The sequence below is a fragment of the Phyllostomus hastatus genome, unplaced genomic scaffold, assembly GCF_019186645.2.
Source record: "Phyllostomus hastatus isolate PE091 unplaced genomic scaffold, TTU_PhHast_1.1 phas_contig_40, whole genome shotgun sequence".
Classification (NCBI taxonomy): Eukaryota; Metazoa; Chordata; class Mammalia; order Chiroptera; family Phyllostomidae; genus Phyllostomus; species Phyllostomus hastatus.
The window spans coordinates 40019098-40039224 of NW_025333872.1; the positions used below are offsets into that span (position 1 = coordinate 40019098).

Genomic DNA, 20127 nt, shown 5'->3' on the forward strand with positions numbered 1-20127 from the left:
AACATAATAGAAAAATGTCCTCATTTGTATATAGAAACAATTTAGCTAATGCTGAAAATCTGCAATATGCTTTATGAGAATTTAACATATCATTTAATTCTTATGAAAACTTTGTGGGGGTAGTTATATTTTTCCCATTTTAAAGGTGAGGAAACTGAGGCTCATACTCTAAAATATTTATCTGCCTGTACTTACACAGTCATACCAAGTAGTTATTTGAACTCAGGTTCTTTATTCCAAGCACATGCTTTTTTTCCTAAAGCTGAAAACACATGTTTTGTCTCTTTTATTATTTTATTCTATTTATATGAAATACTATACAATTTTGCATTTAGTTGTTTTGGAACATTTTCAAGCACATTAAATTTTGTTTCAAGCACTAGATTGTGCTGGGTTTTATTATGGAATCAAGAAAATTTTCATTAATTGGTTAAAAAGAGTGTTCCTGCTAGCCAGTTTTAAAAAGTATAGTTGTCTTTTTCTCTAGCCAGAGTTTTCAAAATATCCTTGGCCTTATGTTTTTCTGCAGGAGATATATTACAGAGAGTTAGTCTCAAATTTTAGAAACATGTGAAATAAACTGTAGTTAGAGAAGTCAATTTTCCTATTAAATATTAAACATTAAAATCTATATCAAGTGTAAAATTCTTGAAAGTAGGATTTATATCTTAATGCCATAGGATTCTAGTATGTCTTACACATAATGGGTATTTAAAAACTATTGAAAAAAAGTGTTGTCACATTGCAGCTAACTTTTTGATTTATGCAATTTCTACTTCAGCATATCAGTACCTTGTGTCTTGGGTTTTTTCCCAGTGTGTTTATTTTTAGGTAAATAATTCAGACACCCGACCACAGAATTAAATAAGTTGTTTATATAGAAATATAGTACCAATTCCATCGTGCTACTTATTTATTTATTTATTTATGGTCAGCATAAGATAAACTTTTAAACTTTCCTTTTTAAAATAGTAGTACTAGTTGATACTTTTATATGAGTTTATGAGAAGGAAATAACTCTTTAAATTCCTCTATGGTAGCTTTCTGCAGTTGCTCAAAGAAAATTTCTTAAATCACTTGAAATCTTTGCAGTGGGAATTTTTATGGTATTGAAGAATAGATGTTTTACAAAAACATAGCATGGAGTTTTAAGAGTTTCCATGACACTGCTCTTATTTTGTAACTTCCTTGGGGTTATTTTATACCTGCTTGACAGCATTTGTTCCATTTTGCCTCTGTGTTAACTGTTTAAACATTTCTTTACCCCACTAGAGGATAAGCCCCATAATCACAGGGACTACTTGTTCTCTTCCCCTAGTACTTCTCTGGTACTTTGCTCATAGAAATTCTCAGTAAACATTTTCTGAATTGAATAAAAACTATGGGTCCTTCGTGTCCTGAAGAATAAGCCAGTTACATGAACATTTGGAAAAAAAACCAATAAGCAAGGTTTGTGTCAGCCGTAACAGAATTTTGCCAGGGCTATGTAGTGAGTAAATGAAAAGTCATGCATTTAATTGTTTTCTTTCCATAAGTCTCTTATTGGAATATGTGTAAGTGTTCACATGGGCCTTGATGTAGATCTGTTATTTATTAAGAATAGAAGGTTTTGGGAATTTTTTTTTTTTTACTAACACAGGATGTAAAATGAGTAAGGTTTTTTATGCTATAGATATTTTGATAGCTTCCTTGAGAAATAGCTTTGCTCTTGGTTTAGATTTTGGGGGAAAATAACATGGACTTATTTATAAAAATATACTGTATTTATTTAAAATTTATAATTGATGTAATGCTTATCCTTGAGATTTGACTTTAAAAATCAGAAGTAGAGGAATTTAGCACTTTGTAATATGACATGAAATTTTTAAGATAAAAGTATTATTTTTCAAAAGTTTAGTATTATATTTAAAGCCTGATAAGCTTGCTTTTAAAAATCTGTTGTAATTCTTTGGATGTTTATTTAATATTTATAGGTAGCTCATGAAAAGCTGATGGAGAATGGCAGCTGTGAATTGCATTTTTTAGCTACTCTAGCTCAAGAGACTGGGGTGTGGAAAAACCCGGTACTGTGCACTATTCTTTCCCAGGAACCCTTGGATAAGGATAAAGGTAAATTTTCTAGAGAGAGAGAGAGAGAGCGAGAAAAGAAAAAAAAAATCATTAGACCAGAAAAATAAGTACTTAAAATTGTTTTCATATGGTTCATCTCAAGATATCCCAAACAAGGACCATTTGATTGAATTTTATCTGAGGTGTTGAGACCCTTCATTTTTATGTATTTGGGGGGAAAGATATATTTATAGGATTTTACAATCTTAACATTACAGAGAAACTACATTTTTTCCCCATCTTTTTAATAGAAGAATTCTCTCTGTAACATCTTGACAGGTGGCAGTCTGACTTATATTTGATAATTAACTTGCTTGACAGATGGAGATGCAGAAATAGGGTAGTTAAATGCTTTTCTTCAAAATAGAATAAGAAATTAATGCTAGAACTCTCAGGTCTTCTGTCTCTAAGATTAGTACTCTTTCTCAAGGAGCTTATTGCTCTGTCTTATTTTATCCTTCTTTGTTGTTTTTGTATGAGTTCAGACAATAAAGATCCCAGTTAAACTCATACTGGCTGGTAACCTATTGGAAGTAGATAGCTAAAACACTAATAAAAGTTGAGCGTTCAAAAACTATATACCATAATGAAAAGCATGGTTGCCATCTTTGGTCCTTTTCTTGAGATCATTTTGGAAAGTGCTCGTCTTTCATTCTAACCTTTCCCAAGGTTAAATTAGAGATTTAAACAAGTTGCCTCTGTTGTTTATTACTGTTTTTCCTGCTGATTGACTGCAAACTCTAAGTATTTTACAATGTGACAGCAAATTTCGAAGTCTCTGAGAATGGAATATAAAGCCCGTTGCTTATGAATTCTTCTGATACTTTGATATTTACTAAAAGGCTTCCCAGCTGATCTCCAAATTTCTCTTCAAGCTGGTTGTTCCTACCTGACTTCCCCTTCTTACCATTTTTGCATGCCTTCCTGATTGTTCTTAGCAGTGTTACCTGTTTTCTTAATTTCCACACAAAAAGTTTATTTTTAGTGCCCCCTTCCTTTGTGGATGTCCATGAATTAGCTAATGTTTTCAAGATCTTAGAGAAATAGAGAGTAAAAGAACCCCAATGAGTTAATAACCCCTTAGTTATTTTCAAATACTGGTTTCTCTTTAAGAGGTTAGCCTCCTAAAATTAAGGTGACTTCTAAAAACTAAACCAGTGTAATGCAGATGGATGGCTTTTGATACCATAGGAACTTTTTAGGCTCATATACTGCTGTGCCTTTCTTTAGTCATAATCTCGAGATTGGAAAGGCACTGAATGTTCATTTTTTACTCAATTGTAACTCCCTTCTAAAACACCACTGGTAGATAATGGGCCTTTGCTTGAACACTTCTAGAGAATAGTAACTGTATAGTTCAGTGCATTCTTAGCCTTCTATTAGAAACTATTTATTGTGAAAACTACATTCTTAGAGCTTACATCTTTTGGATCTAGAGTTACCCCTAAAACCATACTAAACAGTATAAATCTGTCTTTCGTACCATATCAATCAAGATATTTAAAGATTGCCATCATGTGAATGCTTAGTCATCTTTTCTTCTGTAGACTAAATGCCCTCTGGTATGGCTTTTGAGTCTACAATCATGATACCTAATTTTTTAGTACATTTTGTTGGTGATAGTTCTCTTTAATGTGTAATTCTCAGAACATACTGCGTACCCTAAACATGAGTTGGCCAGTTTTGACGACATTGATACTCTCCCCCCTTCATCTAAAAATGTATACTTAAGTTAGTATGACTTAAGATGACATTGCCTTTTTGGTTAGCCATATATTTCTCACAACTCAATGAAGTCATTAAAACCACACACAAGAAATATTTTTAAATGCTATTACTAAATTATTTATATTTTTGTACTTTGTCTTTTGGTATTACTTTTCTATTTAATTTTACTCTTTAATAAGGTTTATTCTATCTCTGTAACTTGTCAAAATCCTTTTAAATCTTCATTTTGTTTTTCAAGGTTTGACTTGTTTGTATACATTCTGTTAGGATCCAGGTCCTTGATAATAATTATGAAAAGCTCATGTCCAGAAACCTAGCACTTGGGATACTTACAGAAATCTTTCTTCTTGCCTTCAGTCCTTTAATCAACACTTTTTGGTTATTATCGCTTCATCAAACACACCCATTTTTTCTTATGTCTGGCCCATAGTTCTCCTTTTTGTCTATAAAGATTTGATGAAAAACTATAATATTTGGCTAGAGTTCTGTTAAGTTAGACTATTTAATATTGAGGTTAGTCTGACCTAAGTTGTTATTTTTTAATGAACTTTTTATTTTAGATTTATAGAAAAATCATTAAGTGTTCTCAACCAATTTTCCTACTATCATCTTGGATTATTTTGATACATTTGTCACAATAATAAACCAGTATTGATACTGTGTTATTAAAGTCCATACTTTATTCAGTTTTCTTAGTTTTTACCTAATGTCGCTTTTCTGTTCCAGGATCCCATCCAGGATTCCACATTACATTTAGTCATCATGTCTCCTTAGGCTCCTCTTGGCTGTGAGAGTTTTTCAGATTTTCCTTGTTTTTGATGACCTTGACAGTTTTGAGGAATTCTGGTCAGGTATTTTGTAGCACGTCCCTCAATTGGGATTTGTATGATGTTGCTCTCGTGATTACAGCTGGGCTTGTGGGTTTGGGGGAGGAAGATCACAGGTAAAGTGCCATTGTCACTACATCGATCAAGGGTGCATGCTGTCCACATTACTTTTGACTGTTATGTTATCCTTGATCTCTTGGCTGAGGTAGTGTGTTTGTCAGGTTTCTCCACTGTACAGTTATCTTTCCCCCTTTTCTATGCTCTCCTCTTTGGAAGAAGGTTACTATATGCTACCCATGCAAGTGGAGAATTAACCTACCTTACTGAGGGAGCAGTTATCTGTGTGGGGAATTTGGAATTTTACACAGGAGATTGGTCTTTTCTTCCTCATGTAGTTATTTAGTCATTTATACCATTGTAGCCTCATTGGATACTTATTTTATACTTTGATCATAATCCAATACTACTTTATTTTGTTGCTCAAATTGTTCCAGCTTTGAACATTGGGAACTCTGAGTTAACTTCTGTGACCCTTTGATGTAACCTTGTCATTGTGAGTTACATTTTTTGTTTGCATACTTTCTTGCTTTTTGGCACTACAGGTTGCTTATCTTGCTTATTTCCTGCTCCCCTCCTAAAATTAGCTAATTCTTCAAGAAGCCCTGGTTCCTTTTAATGAGAATAGTAGTAGAAACCAAGACCTGGTAACTGGGTGTGCTCATTGATACTAGAATGACATTGCTTCTAGGACCTCTCCATGGATAAGGCAACAGAATATGTTGGTATACTAATCTGTGCGTATGCACATACCTATAAACATTTCTATATGTAACCAACTGTATGATGTCTCTACCTCTAATCCATACCACATTGATTGTTCTAGCATCCTCCTCTTTGCTTATCTATTACCTTCACTTCAACAAAATGTCATATAATTGGAATCATACAGTATGTAGTCTTTTCATGTTGGGTTTTCCTACCATTGACCATCCATATACTTAACCAGTCCTAGTATACAAGCATAATGATTTCAGAATTGAAAATCTGTACCCCTGTGGAAAACATATTTATCAATTAGAGTACAAGGCTATGTATGCTTCCTCTTGCCATTATTCTTACAGACTCTACTTATCTAAAGTTCTAACTAAACTATAAACACTTAATGTCCCCACCTCTTTTAATGAAGTTCTTTCATAACATCTGTGATATAGTTAGATTCTTTTTACCATATTTTGCATTCCATCCTGGGTTTCCCAAACCTCCTAAGTAAACTTTTAAAAATTTCCATACCTTAAGATTCCCTCTGTGCTGTAGAGTTCCGTGGATTTTGACAAACATGTATCATATATCCACCATTAAGGTCATATAGAATAGTTCACTGCTCTTAAAAAAACTGCTGCACCTACTCAACCCTCTCCTTAGTGAGCACTTGACAGCTCCTGACCTGTTTGCCATCTTTTCCCTTTTCGAGATTGTCATAATTATAGCCTTTTCAGTCTAGTTATTTCACTTAGCAGTGTGCATTTAACATTCATCTATGTCTTTGGCTTAATAGCTCATTCCTTTTTATTGCTGAACAATATTCCGTTGTATGAATATACCACAGTTTATCAGTTTACCTAATAAAGGTCATCTTGTTTACTACCAGTTTTTGATGTTTATGAACAAAGTATCTGTAAACAGTTGCATGTAAATTTTTATATGAACAAGTTTTCATATCAGTTGGGTGAATACCTAGGAAAGTATATTACTAGGTTATATGGTAAGACTGTCTTGTTTTGGAAGAAACTGCCAAAATCTCTTCAAAAGTGTCTGTACCATTCATTGTGCATTCTCATCAGCAATGAATGAGAGTTCTTATTTCTCTAGACCCTTACTGGCAATTAGTATTGTCTGTTTTTAGAATTTTAGCCAACCAGATAGGTGTGTAGTGATAGCACGTTGTTTTAATTTGCATTTCTGTAATGACAAATGATACTGAACATCTTTGCATGTCCATATTTGCCATCTGTATATCTTTTGTAGATATACACAAAATGTTTAGATAAAAGTTTAAGATACACACTATGTTTAGTTTTGTTGCCTATTTTTTAAATTGAGTTGTTTATTTTTTTATTGTTGAGTTTTATCAGTTCTTTCTATGTTTTGGCTACAAGTACTTTATCAGATATGAGCTTTGCAAATATGTTCTTTTACTTTGTGGTTTGTCCTTTTTCTTCTTTAACAGAGCAGAAGTTTCCAATTTGAATGAAGTCCAGCTTACCAATATTTTTATGGATTATGTTTTTGAATTTTATTTAAAAATTTATTACTAAAGTTAAGGTCATGTGGATTTTTCTCTTAAAAGTTGTGTTGCTTTGCATTTCACATTTGGGTCTGTGATACATTGAGATAACTTTTGTGAAAAGTATAATGTAATTTATTTTTAGTTACTCTGCCTTGGCTCTTCACAGTCACACTTTCTGAACAATCACAAACTTCATTTTTAATATAATTAATTTTGAGACTCTTTAGGATTATATCTGTTCTCTTCAGTTTTGCAAATGTATCTTCAGCCCCGTTTTGAAAATTATACTTTCTCATTTGTTTTTATTTGCTCCATTGTTCTGCCCCTTTCAGTATAAAGCTTATCAAAACCACTCTGAGAGTAGAGAAATTTTTCTTTTCTCTGTCATAAATAAGACATAATTAGACTCAAGAAGCAGGCCTTTTATTTTTCCTCAAGAAATTATTCACCAATTTGATTGTTCTCAACATTTTTGGTGAGCTAGGGTTCATCTTGGGTCTTAGCTTTAATAATATTAGCATACTCATGGTATATCATTGGACTTGAACCTGCTTTACCTTCTTTTCTACATGTCAACATTTGAAAATCTAAATTCTGAGAAAGCTCCCTATCACAGTCACACTGAATTTCTGTGACCATTTTCTTTCTACTTCTTTTTTTTTTTTTATTGATTGATTTTAAAGCAAGAGAAAGAGACACCTTGATTTGTAGTTCCACTTATTTATGCATTCATTGGTTGATTCTTGTATGTGCCCTGACCAGGGATTGAACCCACCACCTTGATGTACCAGAAGAAGTTTTAACCAACTAAGCTACCTGGCCAGGGCCTCCTTTCTCCTTCTATAATATATTGGGATAATTTGCAATTGCATAAATTGTATTTTTATCACTTGCCAGTCCTTTCTTGAATGTAAAAGCACTGTAGTCTTCTTTTTCATTTCTTCTTCTTTTTTCCTCCCTCTACCCCCTTCCTTCCTTCCTTCCTTCCTTCCTTCCTTCCTTCCTTCCTTCCTTCCTTCCTTCCATCCATCCATCCATACATCCTCCCTTCCTTCCATCCTCCCTTCCTTCCTTTTCCTTCCCCTTGGTTTTCAAAGCTTGGCTTTCAAAGACATTTCTAAAGCTTAAGCTTTTCATAATGCTTATAAATCCTTCAGAGTTTTGTGAGAAAATATCTTTATTTCGGTAATAAACTTGGCACTTTAAAGTGAACATGGAAAAATTGCTGCCTGGTTTACTGTCATGAATAAGATATAATAATATCTTAAAGAGGAAAGAAATAGGAGCACGAAGCAAATGATGTTATACTTTCCAGGTAAATAGGGCAAGACCAGATTTGATTTTGTATGCACAGCTGCATTTACTTTCAGATAGTAAATCCAGTTCTTTTGGTATGTATATGGGGGCGGGGGGTGTTTATCTTTACCTGCCTATAGAGAATTTCAAAAGGGATGACTTTGAGCCCTGGCCTTATGGTAAATCTATTGACAGTGTTTTTTGTGTTAGGACATTTCTTACACAAAATCACTAAAAGAACATCTTACGGACTACATATTAACTACTCTTAGAAATACAGTTTTCCTACCTTCTCCATTGTCTTTTTTAAAAACTTTATTTTGCCTTGTTTCTCTTTTCCTTGTGCTTAACCATCCTCGTCTTGTTACAAAAAATAAGTAAATTGTCTATTTTAGTTTTCTTTTTTTAATTGCTACTAAAATTTTTTTAAGATTTTATTTATTTATTTTTAGAGAGAGGAGAATGGGTGGTGAAAGAGAGGGAAAGAAATACCAATGTGTGGTTGCCTCTTGTGTGCCCCCTACTGGGGACCTGGCCTGCAACCCAGGCATGTGCCCTTATTGGGAGTCGCACCAGTGACCTTTTGGTTCACAGGCTGGCATTCAGGCCATTGAGCCACAGCAGCCAGGGCTAAAAAAAATTGCTACTAGATTAGGTTGCCTTTTACTTTGTGTAGAACCCTGAGATCCTTGAGGAATTAAGCCGATAGAACTTAACTGCAGTAAGCTTATAAAAATGTTCACTGTCTCATTTCAGACTGATAACATATTTTGTGTTTATTTTGTGTTTTATTAACATTAATTATATTCTATTATAAAATTAATATAAATACAGTGACCCCCAAATTTTAATTTTTACTAAAAATTATTTTAAAATACACACTCATTGGCTTCTTGAAACATTCTAAAAATAATCTATTTTTTTTTTGTTTTAATGAGGGTATTTTATAATTTTATATAGATAAGTATATCAGTATACTTAAGTATATCAGTATAACATTGTGACACAAAAATTTTAGTGTCTCATACTAACTAGTTAGATCTAAGGCATGAAATATTTAATCTTTAAAAATTACTTTATATCAGTCGTGTCAGAAGTCAATTATGATCATGAAGTTTATGATAATCAGTCATACACATAAACTTTTCAGACTTAATTAAAAAGCAATAAACATGATTTAAACAATTCTGGAATCTTTAAGTGAAACTCCTATTTCTTATAAATGTAACATGTTCCTGCAGGAAAAGGTGAGAGATAGGTGAAGGTTAAGTTTATCTGTAATTGGTCATTTTGACAGTGAGATACACTTACCTAGGGCAGTTGTGTCAATTCTGACTGTGCATAAATCACCTGGAGACTTTTTAGACATTCCTGTACTACTGCTGGAAGCCTACTTCGGGGCAGTTACATTAGAGTCTCTGCATGTGAGCTACAGGCATTAGTACATTTTAGATGTTTGAGATAATTCAACATTTGGGGGTTAAAAACCACTGATCTAGAGCTTGAAGTGTTGTGTTGTTGTTAAATTCCAAATTTGGATTTTTTTTTACTTATACTAACAATGCTGAATTGATTTTCTTAATGCATTCTTTCACTGTGGTAAAAAAATAGCATTAAGCATACCATTTAATCATTTTTATACAGAATCATACCATATTTACTTTTTTTGTGACTGGCTTATTTTACTTAGCCAGATGTCCTCAAAAGTCATCCATGTTGTAGCTGTGACAGGATTTCTTTCTTTTTATGGGTGAATAATATTCTATTGTGTGTGTATATGCCACGTTTTGTTTATTCATCTTTTTGCTGATAGACATTTCAATTGCTTCCACATCTTGGCTATTGTGAGTAGTGCTGCTATGAACATAGGCATGCAAATATCTCTTCAAGACCCTCCTTTCAGTTATTTTGGATACATACCCAGAAGTGGAATAGCTGAACGATTTGGTAGTTCTATTTTTAATTTTTTGAGGAACATTCAGTCTCTTTCCATAGAGGTTGTACCATTTTACAGTCCCATCAGTAATGCCCAGAGGTTCCAGTTTCTCCACATCCTCACAAACACTTGTTTTTTTGACAGTAGCCATTTTGATGGCTGAGGAGTGATACCTACCTCATTGTGGCTTTGATGTTTATTTCTCTGATACTTAGTGATAGTGAATCTTTTTACATTTATTGTTCGGTTGTATATCATCTTTGGAGAAATATCTATTCAAGTCCTTTGCTCATTTCTTTTTTAAAGATTTTATTTATTTGGAGAGAGAAGGGAAGGAAGGGAGGAAGAGAGGGAGAGAAACATCAATGTGTGGTTGCCTTTCTTGTGCCCCCAACTGGAGACCTGGCCCATAGCCCAGACATGTGCCCTAACTGGGAATTGAACTTGCAACCCTTTGGTTCACAGGCCAGCATTCAGTCTGCTGAGCCACACCAGTGAGGGCTGCTCACTTTTTAATGGGATTTGATTTTTTGTTGTTGAGTTGTAGGAGTTCCTGTATATTATAGATATTAACCCCTTATCAGATACATAATTTGTAAATATTTTCTACAATTCTGTACATTGCCCTTTCACTCTGTTGATTTTGTACTTAGATGCACAAAAGTTAAGTATAATGTAGTCCCATTTGTTTTTGCTTTCGGTTGCCTGTACTTTGATGTGACAACTAATCATTGCCAAGTCCACTGTCGTGAAGCTTTTCCCTTTTGTTTTCTTCTAGGAGCTTTATACTTTTTGGATCCCATATTTAGGTTTTGTAGTAATTTCGAATTACTTTTTCATTAACATACGAGTGTAGCTTTATTCTTTTGCATGTAGATGTCCAGTTTTCCAGCACTATTTGTTGAAAAGACTGTCCTTTTTTCTCATTAAGTGGTCTTGGCACTCTTGTTCAACATCGTTTGACCATATATGTGAGGGTTTATTTATGAGCTTTCTATTTTATTGTGTTGTCTGTATATCTTATCTTTATGCCAGTACCACACTATTTTGGTTATTCTAACGTCAAATGCGAGACCTCCAATTTTGTTCTTTTTCAAAATTGTTTTGGTTTGAGGTTTCTTGACATTATAATTTTAGGATAAATTTTTCTATTTCTGAAAAAAAAATGCCATTGTAATTTTGGTAGGAATTATCTTGATTCTGTAGATTGCTTTGGGTACTGTACATCTTAACATCATCTTGTAATCCATGAACTTGGGATCTTTCCATATATTGTGTCTTCTTTAATTTCTTGTGGTATTATTTTATAGAATGTGGTGTATAATCTTTGATCTTCTTGGTTAGGTTTATTCCTAAGTATTCTTTCTGTTGCTATTGTAAATGGAATTTTTTCTTAATTTTCTTTTCTGATTTTTCATTGATAGTGTATAAAAAAGGAACTTATTTTTGTTTTGCTTTTTGTGTTCCTCCTGAAGCTTTGCTAAATTTGTTTAATAATTTTTGTTTTGTGTGTGTGTGTGATCTTTAGAGTTGTCTACATAGAATATCATGTCACCTACAATCAGTGGTTTAACTTCTTCCTTCCCAATTTGGATGTAAAACAACCTGGGTCCCAGTGGAGATATGATAGAGTACTAGAGGGTGCAGAACACTAGTAGAGAGCTACAAAGTGGTCTGATTAATGATTTGGGTTGAGAGGAGGGGGCAAATGGGAGAAGTAGAGATGGAGAAAAGTGAATGAGATTGGGTCCTTAAGAGTTAGAAGTGGCAGAGTTAGATGGTGGACTGGATGTGTGGGTGAGAAGGAGGCAGAAGAGTATTTTTAAGACCAGCTCGTTTCTGGCTTGAGCACAACAAAGGGAACTAAGATAATACATCAGTGTGGCACAGAGATTTTGGTATGCAGAGTTTGAGGTTCTTGTTAAACAGCTAGTAAGAGATGCTGCAGAAGAAATTATGTGTGAATCTGGGCATGGAAATAATAGAAATAAATGGACTCCATTTGGCGACAATCCAGGGCCTAATCCAAGTTTTGGTACATAGTACATGTTCAGTTTAATATTATGTAATGATCTCATAAAAATTCAACTCACAGTAATACATTTAATTACTTTAACGTAGGAACTATTATTTTCTTTTTTACTATTATGTAAGTATCATTTTATGGGAAGAAGGCAATTGTTTCTTAATTGAACTGGCTGTATCATTTGTATTGTTATTTCATGCCGTCAGCTCTCTTGAAAGGCTCGAATGTAGCAAATTCTGCTTTCCTGTTCATTTTCATAAATATATAGAAAATAGATTAAAAGGCTACACACAAGTAAAATTAAAGATTTTTTTATTTTTCTGGCATGGGATTGGGAAGTGTAAAGCAGGGAGTAAAATTTGATGTGACTAGATACTGAAGAATAAAAATCATAGAACTTTTTTCTTAAGTCTGGCAAGCTCTAAAAGAGATAGTCTTTGACGTGATATAATTCTATAAGGAAAAAAATGTTCTGGATAGGAAAGAAGTACAAAAATATGGAAAAATCGGGTAAAAAAGGAAAGCAGTGAAAGAGAAATGGACAAGGGATGGGGGAGGGAAGTGAGTGAGTTTTCAGTAGGTTCTCAGTTGAGTATTGGAGTGTAAGCTACTTGGATGCATTTGAATCATGAGCTTCAGAATACCTAATTTTTATCCTTTAAAAGCTAATGCTGCTTTACAGCTCTTTGTTGCTATAAAATGTCATTCTATTCAGTAGACATAGTAATCAAGTAAGAAATTTTTTTTTCTCATTTCACCACTGAATCAGAAAATTCTATTATTGTAGTCCTGGTTCTGTCGCTAACTGGCTTGATGAACCTAGGAAGTTACTTGCCTTCTGTGAGCCTCAGTTTACTCATCTGCCAAATGATGGAGCAAGACAAAATGATCTATAAAATTCCTTCTGCTATAATATTTTATATTTCTTTGAAGTCAGTTTTGCCCTAAGTATGGCAGTGGTTTCCCATGTTTAAAATCATACACATGCAACTATGCTTTTGAAATGTATAATATTAACATGTATTTTTCTATACATCAAGTTAACATAGTGTTTATTTTGTACAATTTGTCATTCTAACTTATATGTTGCTATTTGAGAGTTTAGGGACTGAGGTTCTATTAAGATTGTCATCAGTTTTGTTAAATGCTTGCTACCTGTAAATAGTTTCTTTGCATGCTCTTCAGAGTTTGTTTATAAGCTTTTGTGGGAGTATTTGAAATAATCCCCAATTTTGTATTAGAGTTTCCCTTTTTTTCCTTCTTACTGAATTTATTGGGGCGGTATTGGTTAACAAAATTGTGCAGAGTTCAAGTGCACAATTCTCCAATGCATCATCTCTACACTGTATTGTGTGTTCACCACACCAAGAGTTTCCTTTTGAGGGAATTATTGTATTAGGAATCTGAAGTTGTATTTTCAAGTCTTTGACTTATTTATAGCTAGAATAACTTTAATTTTCTTAAAGTTTTCATTTAAAATCTTCGCCCATTTTGCTTTGATAGTGAACTGAATTGTGAAAAATATTTGCAGTATAATTGACCTAACAGAATCATGTGATGGTATTAAAGAAAGAAAAGTAATGCCCTGTATATATATGTACAAGAAGACATTTAATCAGAGGCACCAGAAAGCTATGTATTTATAAACTGTATCTGTTACCAGTCTTTATACTTTTGGTTTAATTTAATGTAAGAATGGAGAGTAGTAAGTACAAAGGTCTAGATTTTAAGAAAAGTATGAAATTGGGATCCTGTGTTAAATTGTTTTTGTGCTCATGGTTTTAATACTGAGAAGCATTGATCATACAGTCTTTATATAGATACTAGTAGGTAGCAAAGAATGTTTAAAGGAGGGAAAAACATCTCTCATTCTTCATCTTCTAGCATGCAGATTATACACATTAGACATATCTTCTAGACTGTTCATAAATATTGAAATTATTTTATATTGAAAGTGTTTTTATTTTAAGTTTTATTAAAAGCCTTCCAAAGGTTTTAGGCTAGCTATCATGAAGTAGATTTTTCACTTGATTTTCATCCCGGTAAAGAAAGCTTTAGGGAAAAGTTTAAATTAGTGCTTGTTAAAATTTAAATTCTTCACAAAGAGAAAAAAATTAAATTCCTATTTTTAGTGGATCAGACAAGCACTAGGAAATTAAAAGACTTGAACTGAATAGAAATTGATTATGCCTAAGTAGTACTCAAGCAAATGTTGAGGTTTATTGATTTATTTTAAAATAACAGCACAAATCCACAGAATGTTTAACAGCTTCCCCCCACTCTTATTTATTTTTTATGTATTTTAATTTGTTTTAAAACACTCATTAAATCAAAATAGACTTTAATCATTAGTATTGAAAAGCACTTTTAGTTTAATATCATTTTCTAGAGTACCCAAACATTCTTTTGTGATTGTCTATATAAGGATGTAAGGTTGTATCACTGCAAATTTCTAGGGATCCTAATCCCTGGTATTCAAGAATAAATGCTGGGGGTGGGAGATAGTTTATATGATTTTAAAAACATTGACTATTAGAATTTAATGTGAAATTATTTTTATGAAGTGATTCACTTCATTCTAAATGGTACTCTCAAGAATAAGAATGTTTAATGCAAAATTTAAGGGTAGCTACATTATCTCCTTTTGTTTATTAGGTTATTTTGTGATAGCCTAACAGTAATCGATAACTGCAAAAATGGGGGAGGGGCTTATTAGTTCCTGTGCTTTTAAAATAATATTCCTTGTAAGTGTATTGTTGCAAATGAATTATAACCAAATGTTAATAATCAATTATGTCTTGTTTTTTAAAGTGAATGAATTCTTAGCTTTTGAGGGTCCCATCTTGTTGGATATGAGAATTAAACATCTAATCAAAACAAATCAGTTAAGTCAAGCAACTGCTCTAGCAAAGCTGTGTTCTGACCATCCAGAGATTGGTATAAAAGGTAGTTTTAAGCAGACTTACCTTGTCTGTCTTTGTACATCATCACCAAATGAAAAGTTAATTGAAGAGGTGAGTATGTTTTCTTTTGTTAGTAATTATTTTTAAAAGTGAAGAAACTTCCCTTTCTCTTAGGTAGTGAGGAGCGATTGTTGTCGACCTTAAACTTTTTGGTGTGCTCTTGAATAGTGATTCTAAACAACTTTTGGAAGTATGTGTAAAATTATTTTATCCAGCTTCTATTTTAATTAATTTGGATCTTTTCATTGCTTTGACAAAATTATGGGAAAGGCAGTGGTGACTTAACACTTTAGTAGGATGTTTATATTTGTCAGCATTTAGGCTATAACTTAGTTTTACCTGACTTCAGGATACTTGCAGATATGTTTAACTGACTAACTCATAGTACATATGAGTAACTTCATAGTCTTTATATTACTTAATCCCTTGGAATACTGTGTGTGTGTGTGTGTGCGCGCGCACACACGTACGTATACACATAAAATGTGTTTCTCTCATGAAAGCTAGATACATAACTACACCTCTCTATGTGCAAAGATAAATTTTATATTTGCATATTTAATGTAAAATTTTTCTTTCTGAGACATGATTGGCTTTTTTTTTTACTTCTAGTTTGATGTAAAACATGTTATTCGTGTATTTTTATGTTTTATATTACAGAATTCTGAGAGCAGAATCATGGTCCAAATGGGAATTTTGCATTTTGAATGACTCATAATTCCAAAATGAAGTTAGAGACAGTTGTGGGAGAATTACGTGTTGTTGTTAAAAAAAACAGGGAATATGTATTTAGATAAAGAAGACTATACACATTAGACAGTATTGTGTGAGAACATATTGTTATACAAATGTCTTGGGTCTCTAATATAAATATTCTTCAATCTCAGAACAGTAGAAAGAGAACAAAGAGACTGTGGGGTAGACTTAAGGATATATAAATGGAGATGTTGAGATACAAGACAGAGGACAATTGATAGACTATGCATGATTACCTGAGTAGACCAAGATTGTAATCAGAGTCCAGAAGGAGGGTAGACTTGGACAAAAAAACTGAATGCCCATATGAAGTTAGAGGTTGTAATTATAATTTTGGGTGTGTCATTTTCTTGATAGAAAGTGAAGAGGAAGATGGTAGGCTTGGACCAAGATTAGAAATAAGCCACCCTGCTGTGTATGACAAAGATAATGATTATTTTGCTATACAAAGGGATTTAGAGTAGTATGTCTTTAACACAGAGATCAGTCTAATTGGCTTCAAGTATTCAGAGCTCTAAATTTTCTGGTATTTAAATCTTTGCTCACTTTTCAAAGCAAGAGAGAATAGTTACCTGTAATATATATAGTCCCTATATAGGTAATATATTGGTAATCCCTAACTTATGCTGCTTTGGATTTTAAAAGTAAATTCTTGGTCACTGATGTCTATATTTGACCTGTATTTCACTTTGACAATTTTGATTCAACCATTTATTAGTTTAAGTATGGTTTCAGTTTCCCTGCCATTCATTCTCTTTAGTGTCACATTTTTTTCAAGAGGGTCATCTAGTGGTAAACCAGGGATTTAATAAAGGCTATGAAGTGTACAATAAAAATTTTCTTAGTATACCTATAAAAAGTGAGGTTTTCTGTATTATAGCAAGTGTTTAAATTGGTATATTGTATATATGTGAATAATTACACAGAAGCTATCTTACATATCTACAAATATATTTTAAATTATTAAGTGTAGTATAGGTAATGGAAAATAATTTTTTCTTATACCTAATATACATATTTTACATCATTTGAGCATTTAGGAAGAATAGCATAGGTTTTAGAAGAACCAAAAGAAATAATCAGAATCTAAATATATAAGAGTTTTCGGTAAACCTGAACATGTAAAAATCAATGTGTAGCAATAAAGGGCCTCAGTATGCTTGTGCATGTTGAATTCTGGCAGGTGCACAGATTTTGAAGCTTTATCTAGGTTGAAATCTTGACTCTGCCACTAATTAAGTATGTGGCTTTGAACAAGTAACTTTACCTCTCTGAACCTGATGTCTAAAAAGAAGTAGTGGTATCTACTAGGCAAGCTATTGTGCTTACTAGCAGTACTGTTTCTGAAGAACCTGACACTAGTAGATGAAGAGTACCTGCTATTGTTATTATCCTGCTATTATTATTATTGTCAGCATCATCATCTAATGAAGAAGTAAAAAAAAAAAAAAAACCTCTTGGATTGACTTCCTAATGTTTGTCTGCATGGGTGCGCCAAGGTTAATAGTTTTAAGGTAATACAGTTTTTAATAAAAGATACTATGATAAAATAGAGAGTAGGTCTTTGATGTCAGACATGACTTATGTGTATTGCCACTTAACTAACCAGTGTAACTTGGGCAGATTACAGAATTTTTTGGAGCCTCACATTCATTATACATAAAATGTTCATGATAATAGCAACCTAGTAAAAAAGTGGTGATTAAGTATTATATATATATATAATGTCTGACAATGCATTTAATATTGTAGGTATTTGAAAATATTTACTATATATATAGTTCAACCCTTTCTTTTATTTGTTTAAATGGAGTAACTTTGTAAGATTTGTAAGAAAGGCAGGCAGAGAAGTGAAAAGAGCACTGCACCAACAAGTTCTAAGGTTTATTAGTTCAGTCCTAACTGTGCCATTAACTTCATACTTTAAGAAATTGTTAAACACAGACTCAGAGTTGGGTGTTTTCTTGTCTTAGTGTTTCCTAGCCCAATTAAATGTATGAAATGGAACTTCTGAGTCTATCCCCATGCTACCTTATCTTCATTATCAAAAATCAACCCCAAGATTATCCACATCTCTATTTAGACACTTGTTAAATCATATACACATTACATTTTAAACACACACGTACTCAAAAATTGATAGGGAGAGGTAAAAGATCAGTAAGTAGGAACATGGTTACCTCTGTGGTACATGGGTGCTAATGGTCTGAATTGGTTTTCAGTTTTGTCAATTGTATCATATTGGGATTAATTTTTCTATTCTGTGGAACAAAGTGATTCATGATTGTGTCCCATTTGTTAATCTTGTCTTAGAGCAAATGCTTATGGAAATCATAGGTAAATTTTGTTTGTTTTATGTAGTAAACCATTGTAATGAGGTAGTAAATTTTAATTATTTAAGAAGCAATAGATGTAAGTGCATAACTAAATGAAGCAAGTTGCCATCATCTAGGTTATATCTTTGCATGCATGACTGTTGACAACCTTTGAGATGAAACGATTTTATATGAAAAGAAAAATACTGGAGATTTATAGAAAACTGAGGTGAGCTTAATTTAAAAGTGTTATGTAAAAGATTTTATTTTATACTTTTTTCCCCTCAGATGAATAGACAATTTATTAGCCTATTTCCAGTAGACCTTCATGTCTTTCTGCTAATTCTAATACTTTTTAAATTAATGGGTAAAGGGGGAAAAATAGAGGTACTGCAGCTTTTCTTTTTCAGTATCATAGATGTGATTTAATGAGTAGAGGGTGCCTACAATTAGCATTAGTTATTTACATATAAACAAATGCCTGTGAAGTTCTTGAAAATAGTTGGTTCTCTGGCTTTGAAGAAAGATTATTTCTTTAAATTGCAGCCTAGTAATGACAAATTATCAATTGGTAGTGCCTGAGTTAATGAGGTTCTTTATACTGGTGAAAATGATCTGTAAATATCTAATGAAAAATTTCGAGTATGTTTCTATATATCTTAATATAAAACCATTTTATGGCATATTTTTATATCCTTTTTCTGTAGATTTCAGAAGTTGATTGCAAAGATGCACTAGAAATGATCTGTAACTTAGAATCTGAGGGTGATGAAAAAAGTGCTCTTGTTTTATGTACTGCATTTTTGTCACGTCAGCTCCAACAAGGAGAAATGTACTGTGCTTGGTGAGTTGTATTTCTTTTGTAATGAGGAGTTTGTTAAATAAGAATACAAAGTAGGTTGTTAGAATTCAGATAGCTTAAAAACATATATTTTTTAATCTTTTTAAGTCTCAATACAAAAAGCCTATTTTCAGGAGTTATGCTATTTAAACTGATTATCAAGTAGTTCATATAACTTCAAAGACTTTTTGTATTAAGGACACACAACTCTTTAATATACCAGTAATAATCATTATTGATCAGGAAATTTTTCAGTGTTGGAGGATGAAAGAAAAGTTTGTATTGTCTAATGCCACAATAAAAACTTTTTTAGATGTGTATGCAACCTGTGATTGAATGTATTTTTTTCCTCTGCATATTATACATTTTTAACTCAGTGTAACAAGCTGTTAGTCATTTATGTATGGAGATATCGTTCTTTTTTTTTTTTTCTGTGAGAGATCATTCAGCTTCACTAACTTCCTCAATGCACATTTCTTTATGTGGTACATTTCCAAGTGGGCGAAGCCTGTTACATATAATCTTTTACGGGGGATACAACTAACAGATGTTGGTGGCAATTAACTCAGGAACTTTAAGATCAGCTTTTTAAGTTAGTGTTAACTAAAACTGACCATTTATCTGGTCAGTCAACATTATTAATCTTCATTGTTGTTTTGGTATGTGGAAACAAAAAAGGAAATTTAGTTTACAATATTCTGATATTTAAGAATGTTGATCAAGTGATACATGGCATACAAATGAGTATAGAACAGGCAAGCTGAATAAATGTTTATGTAATCAAAGAATAGTAAAGTACATAATTATAAAGGTTTTCTTAGCAGTTAAGCTTTGTTGTTAGGAAACATTGTATATACATTATAGGCAGAATTAACACATTGTATGCGGGAAACGTATTTATACATTTTACGTTGACTGGTAGTAGAGCGCGGGACACGTATTAATACGTTTTCTATAGACTAGCGGTAGAATGTGGGTAATGCATAAATACATTTATTTTTATACTTTTTTATTGCTCTAAAGGGATGCTAACATGCAGATAT

General features: G+C 32.6%; 1 protein-coding gene across 2 annotated transcripts in view; it reads left to right on the forward strand.

The window, feature by feature from the left end:
• Positions 1 to 20127, forward strand: part of ZNF292 (zinc finger protein 292) — a 96442-nt gene that overhangs the window by 59409 nt on the left and 16906 nt on the right. For both annotated transcript variants that reach the window (XM_045842766.1, XM_045842767.1), the window contains 3 exons: positions 1974 to 2109; positions 15021 to 15223; positions 18951 to 19087. In XM_045842766.1, the coding sequence (XP_045698722.1) occupies positions 1974 to 2109; positions 15021 to 15223; positions 18951 to 19087 (476 nt within the window). The remainder of the gene's footprint in view (positions 1 to 1973; positions 2110 to 15020; positions 15224 to 18950; positions 19088 to 20127) is intronic.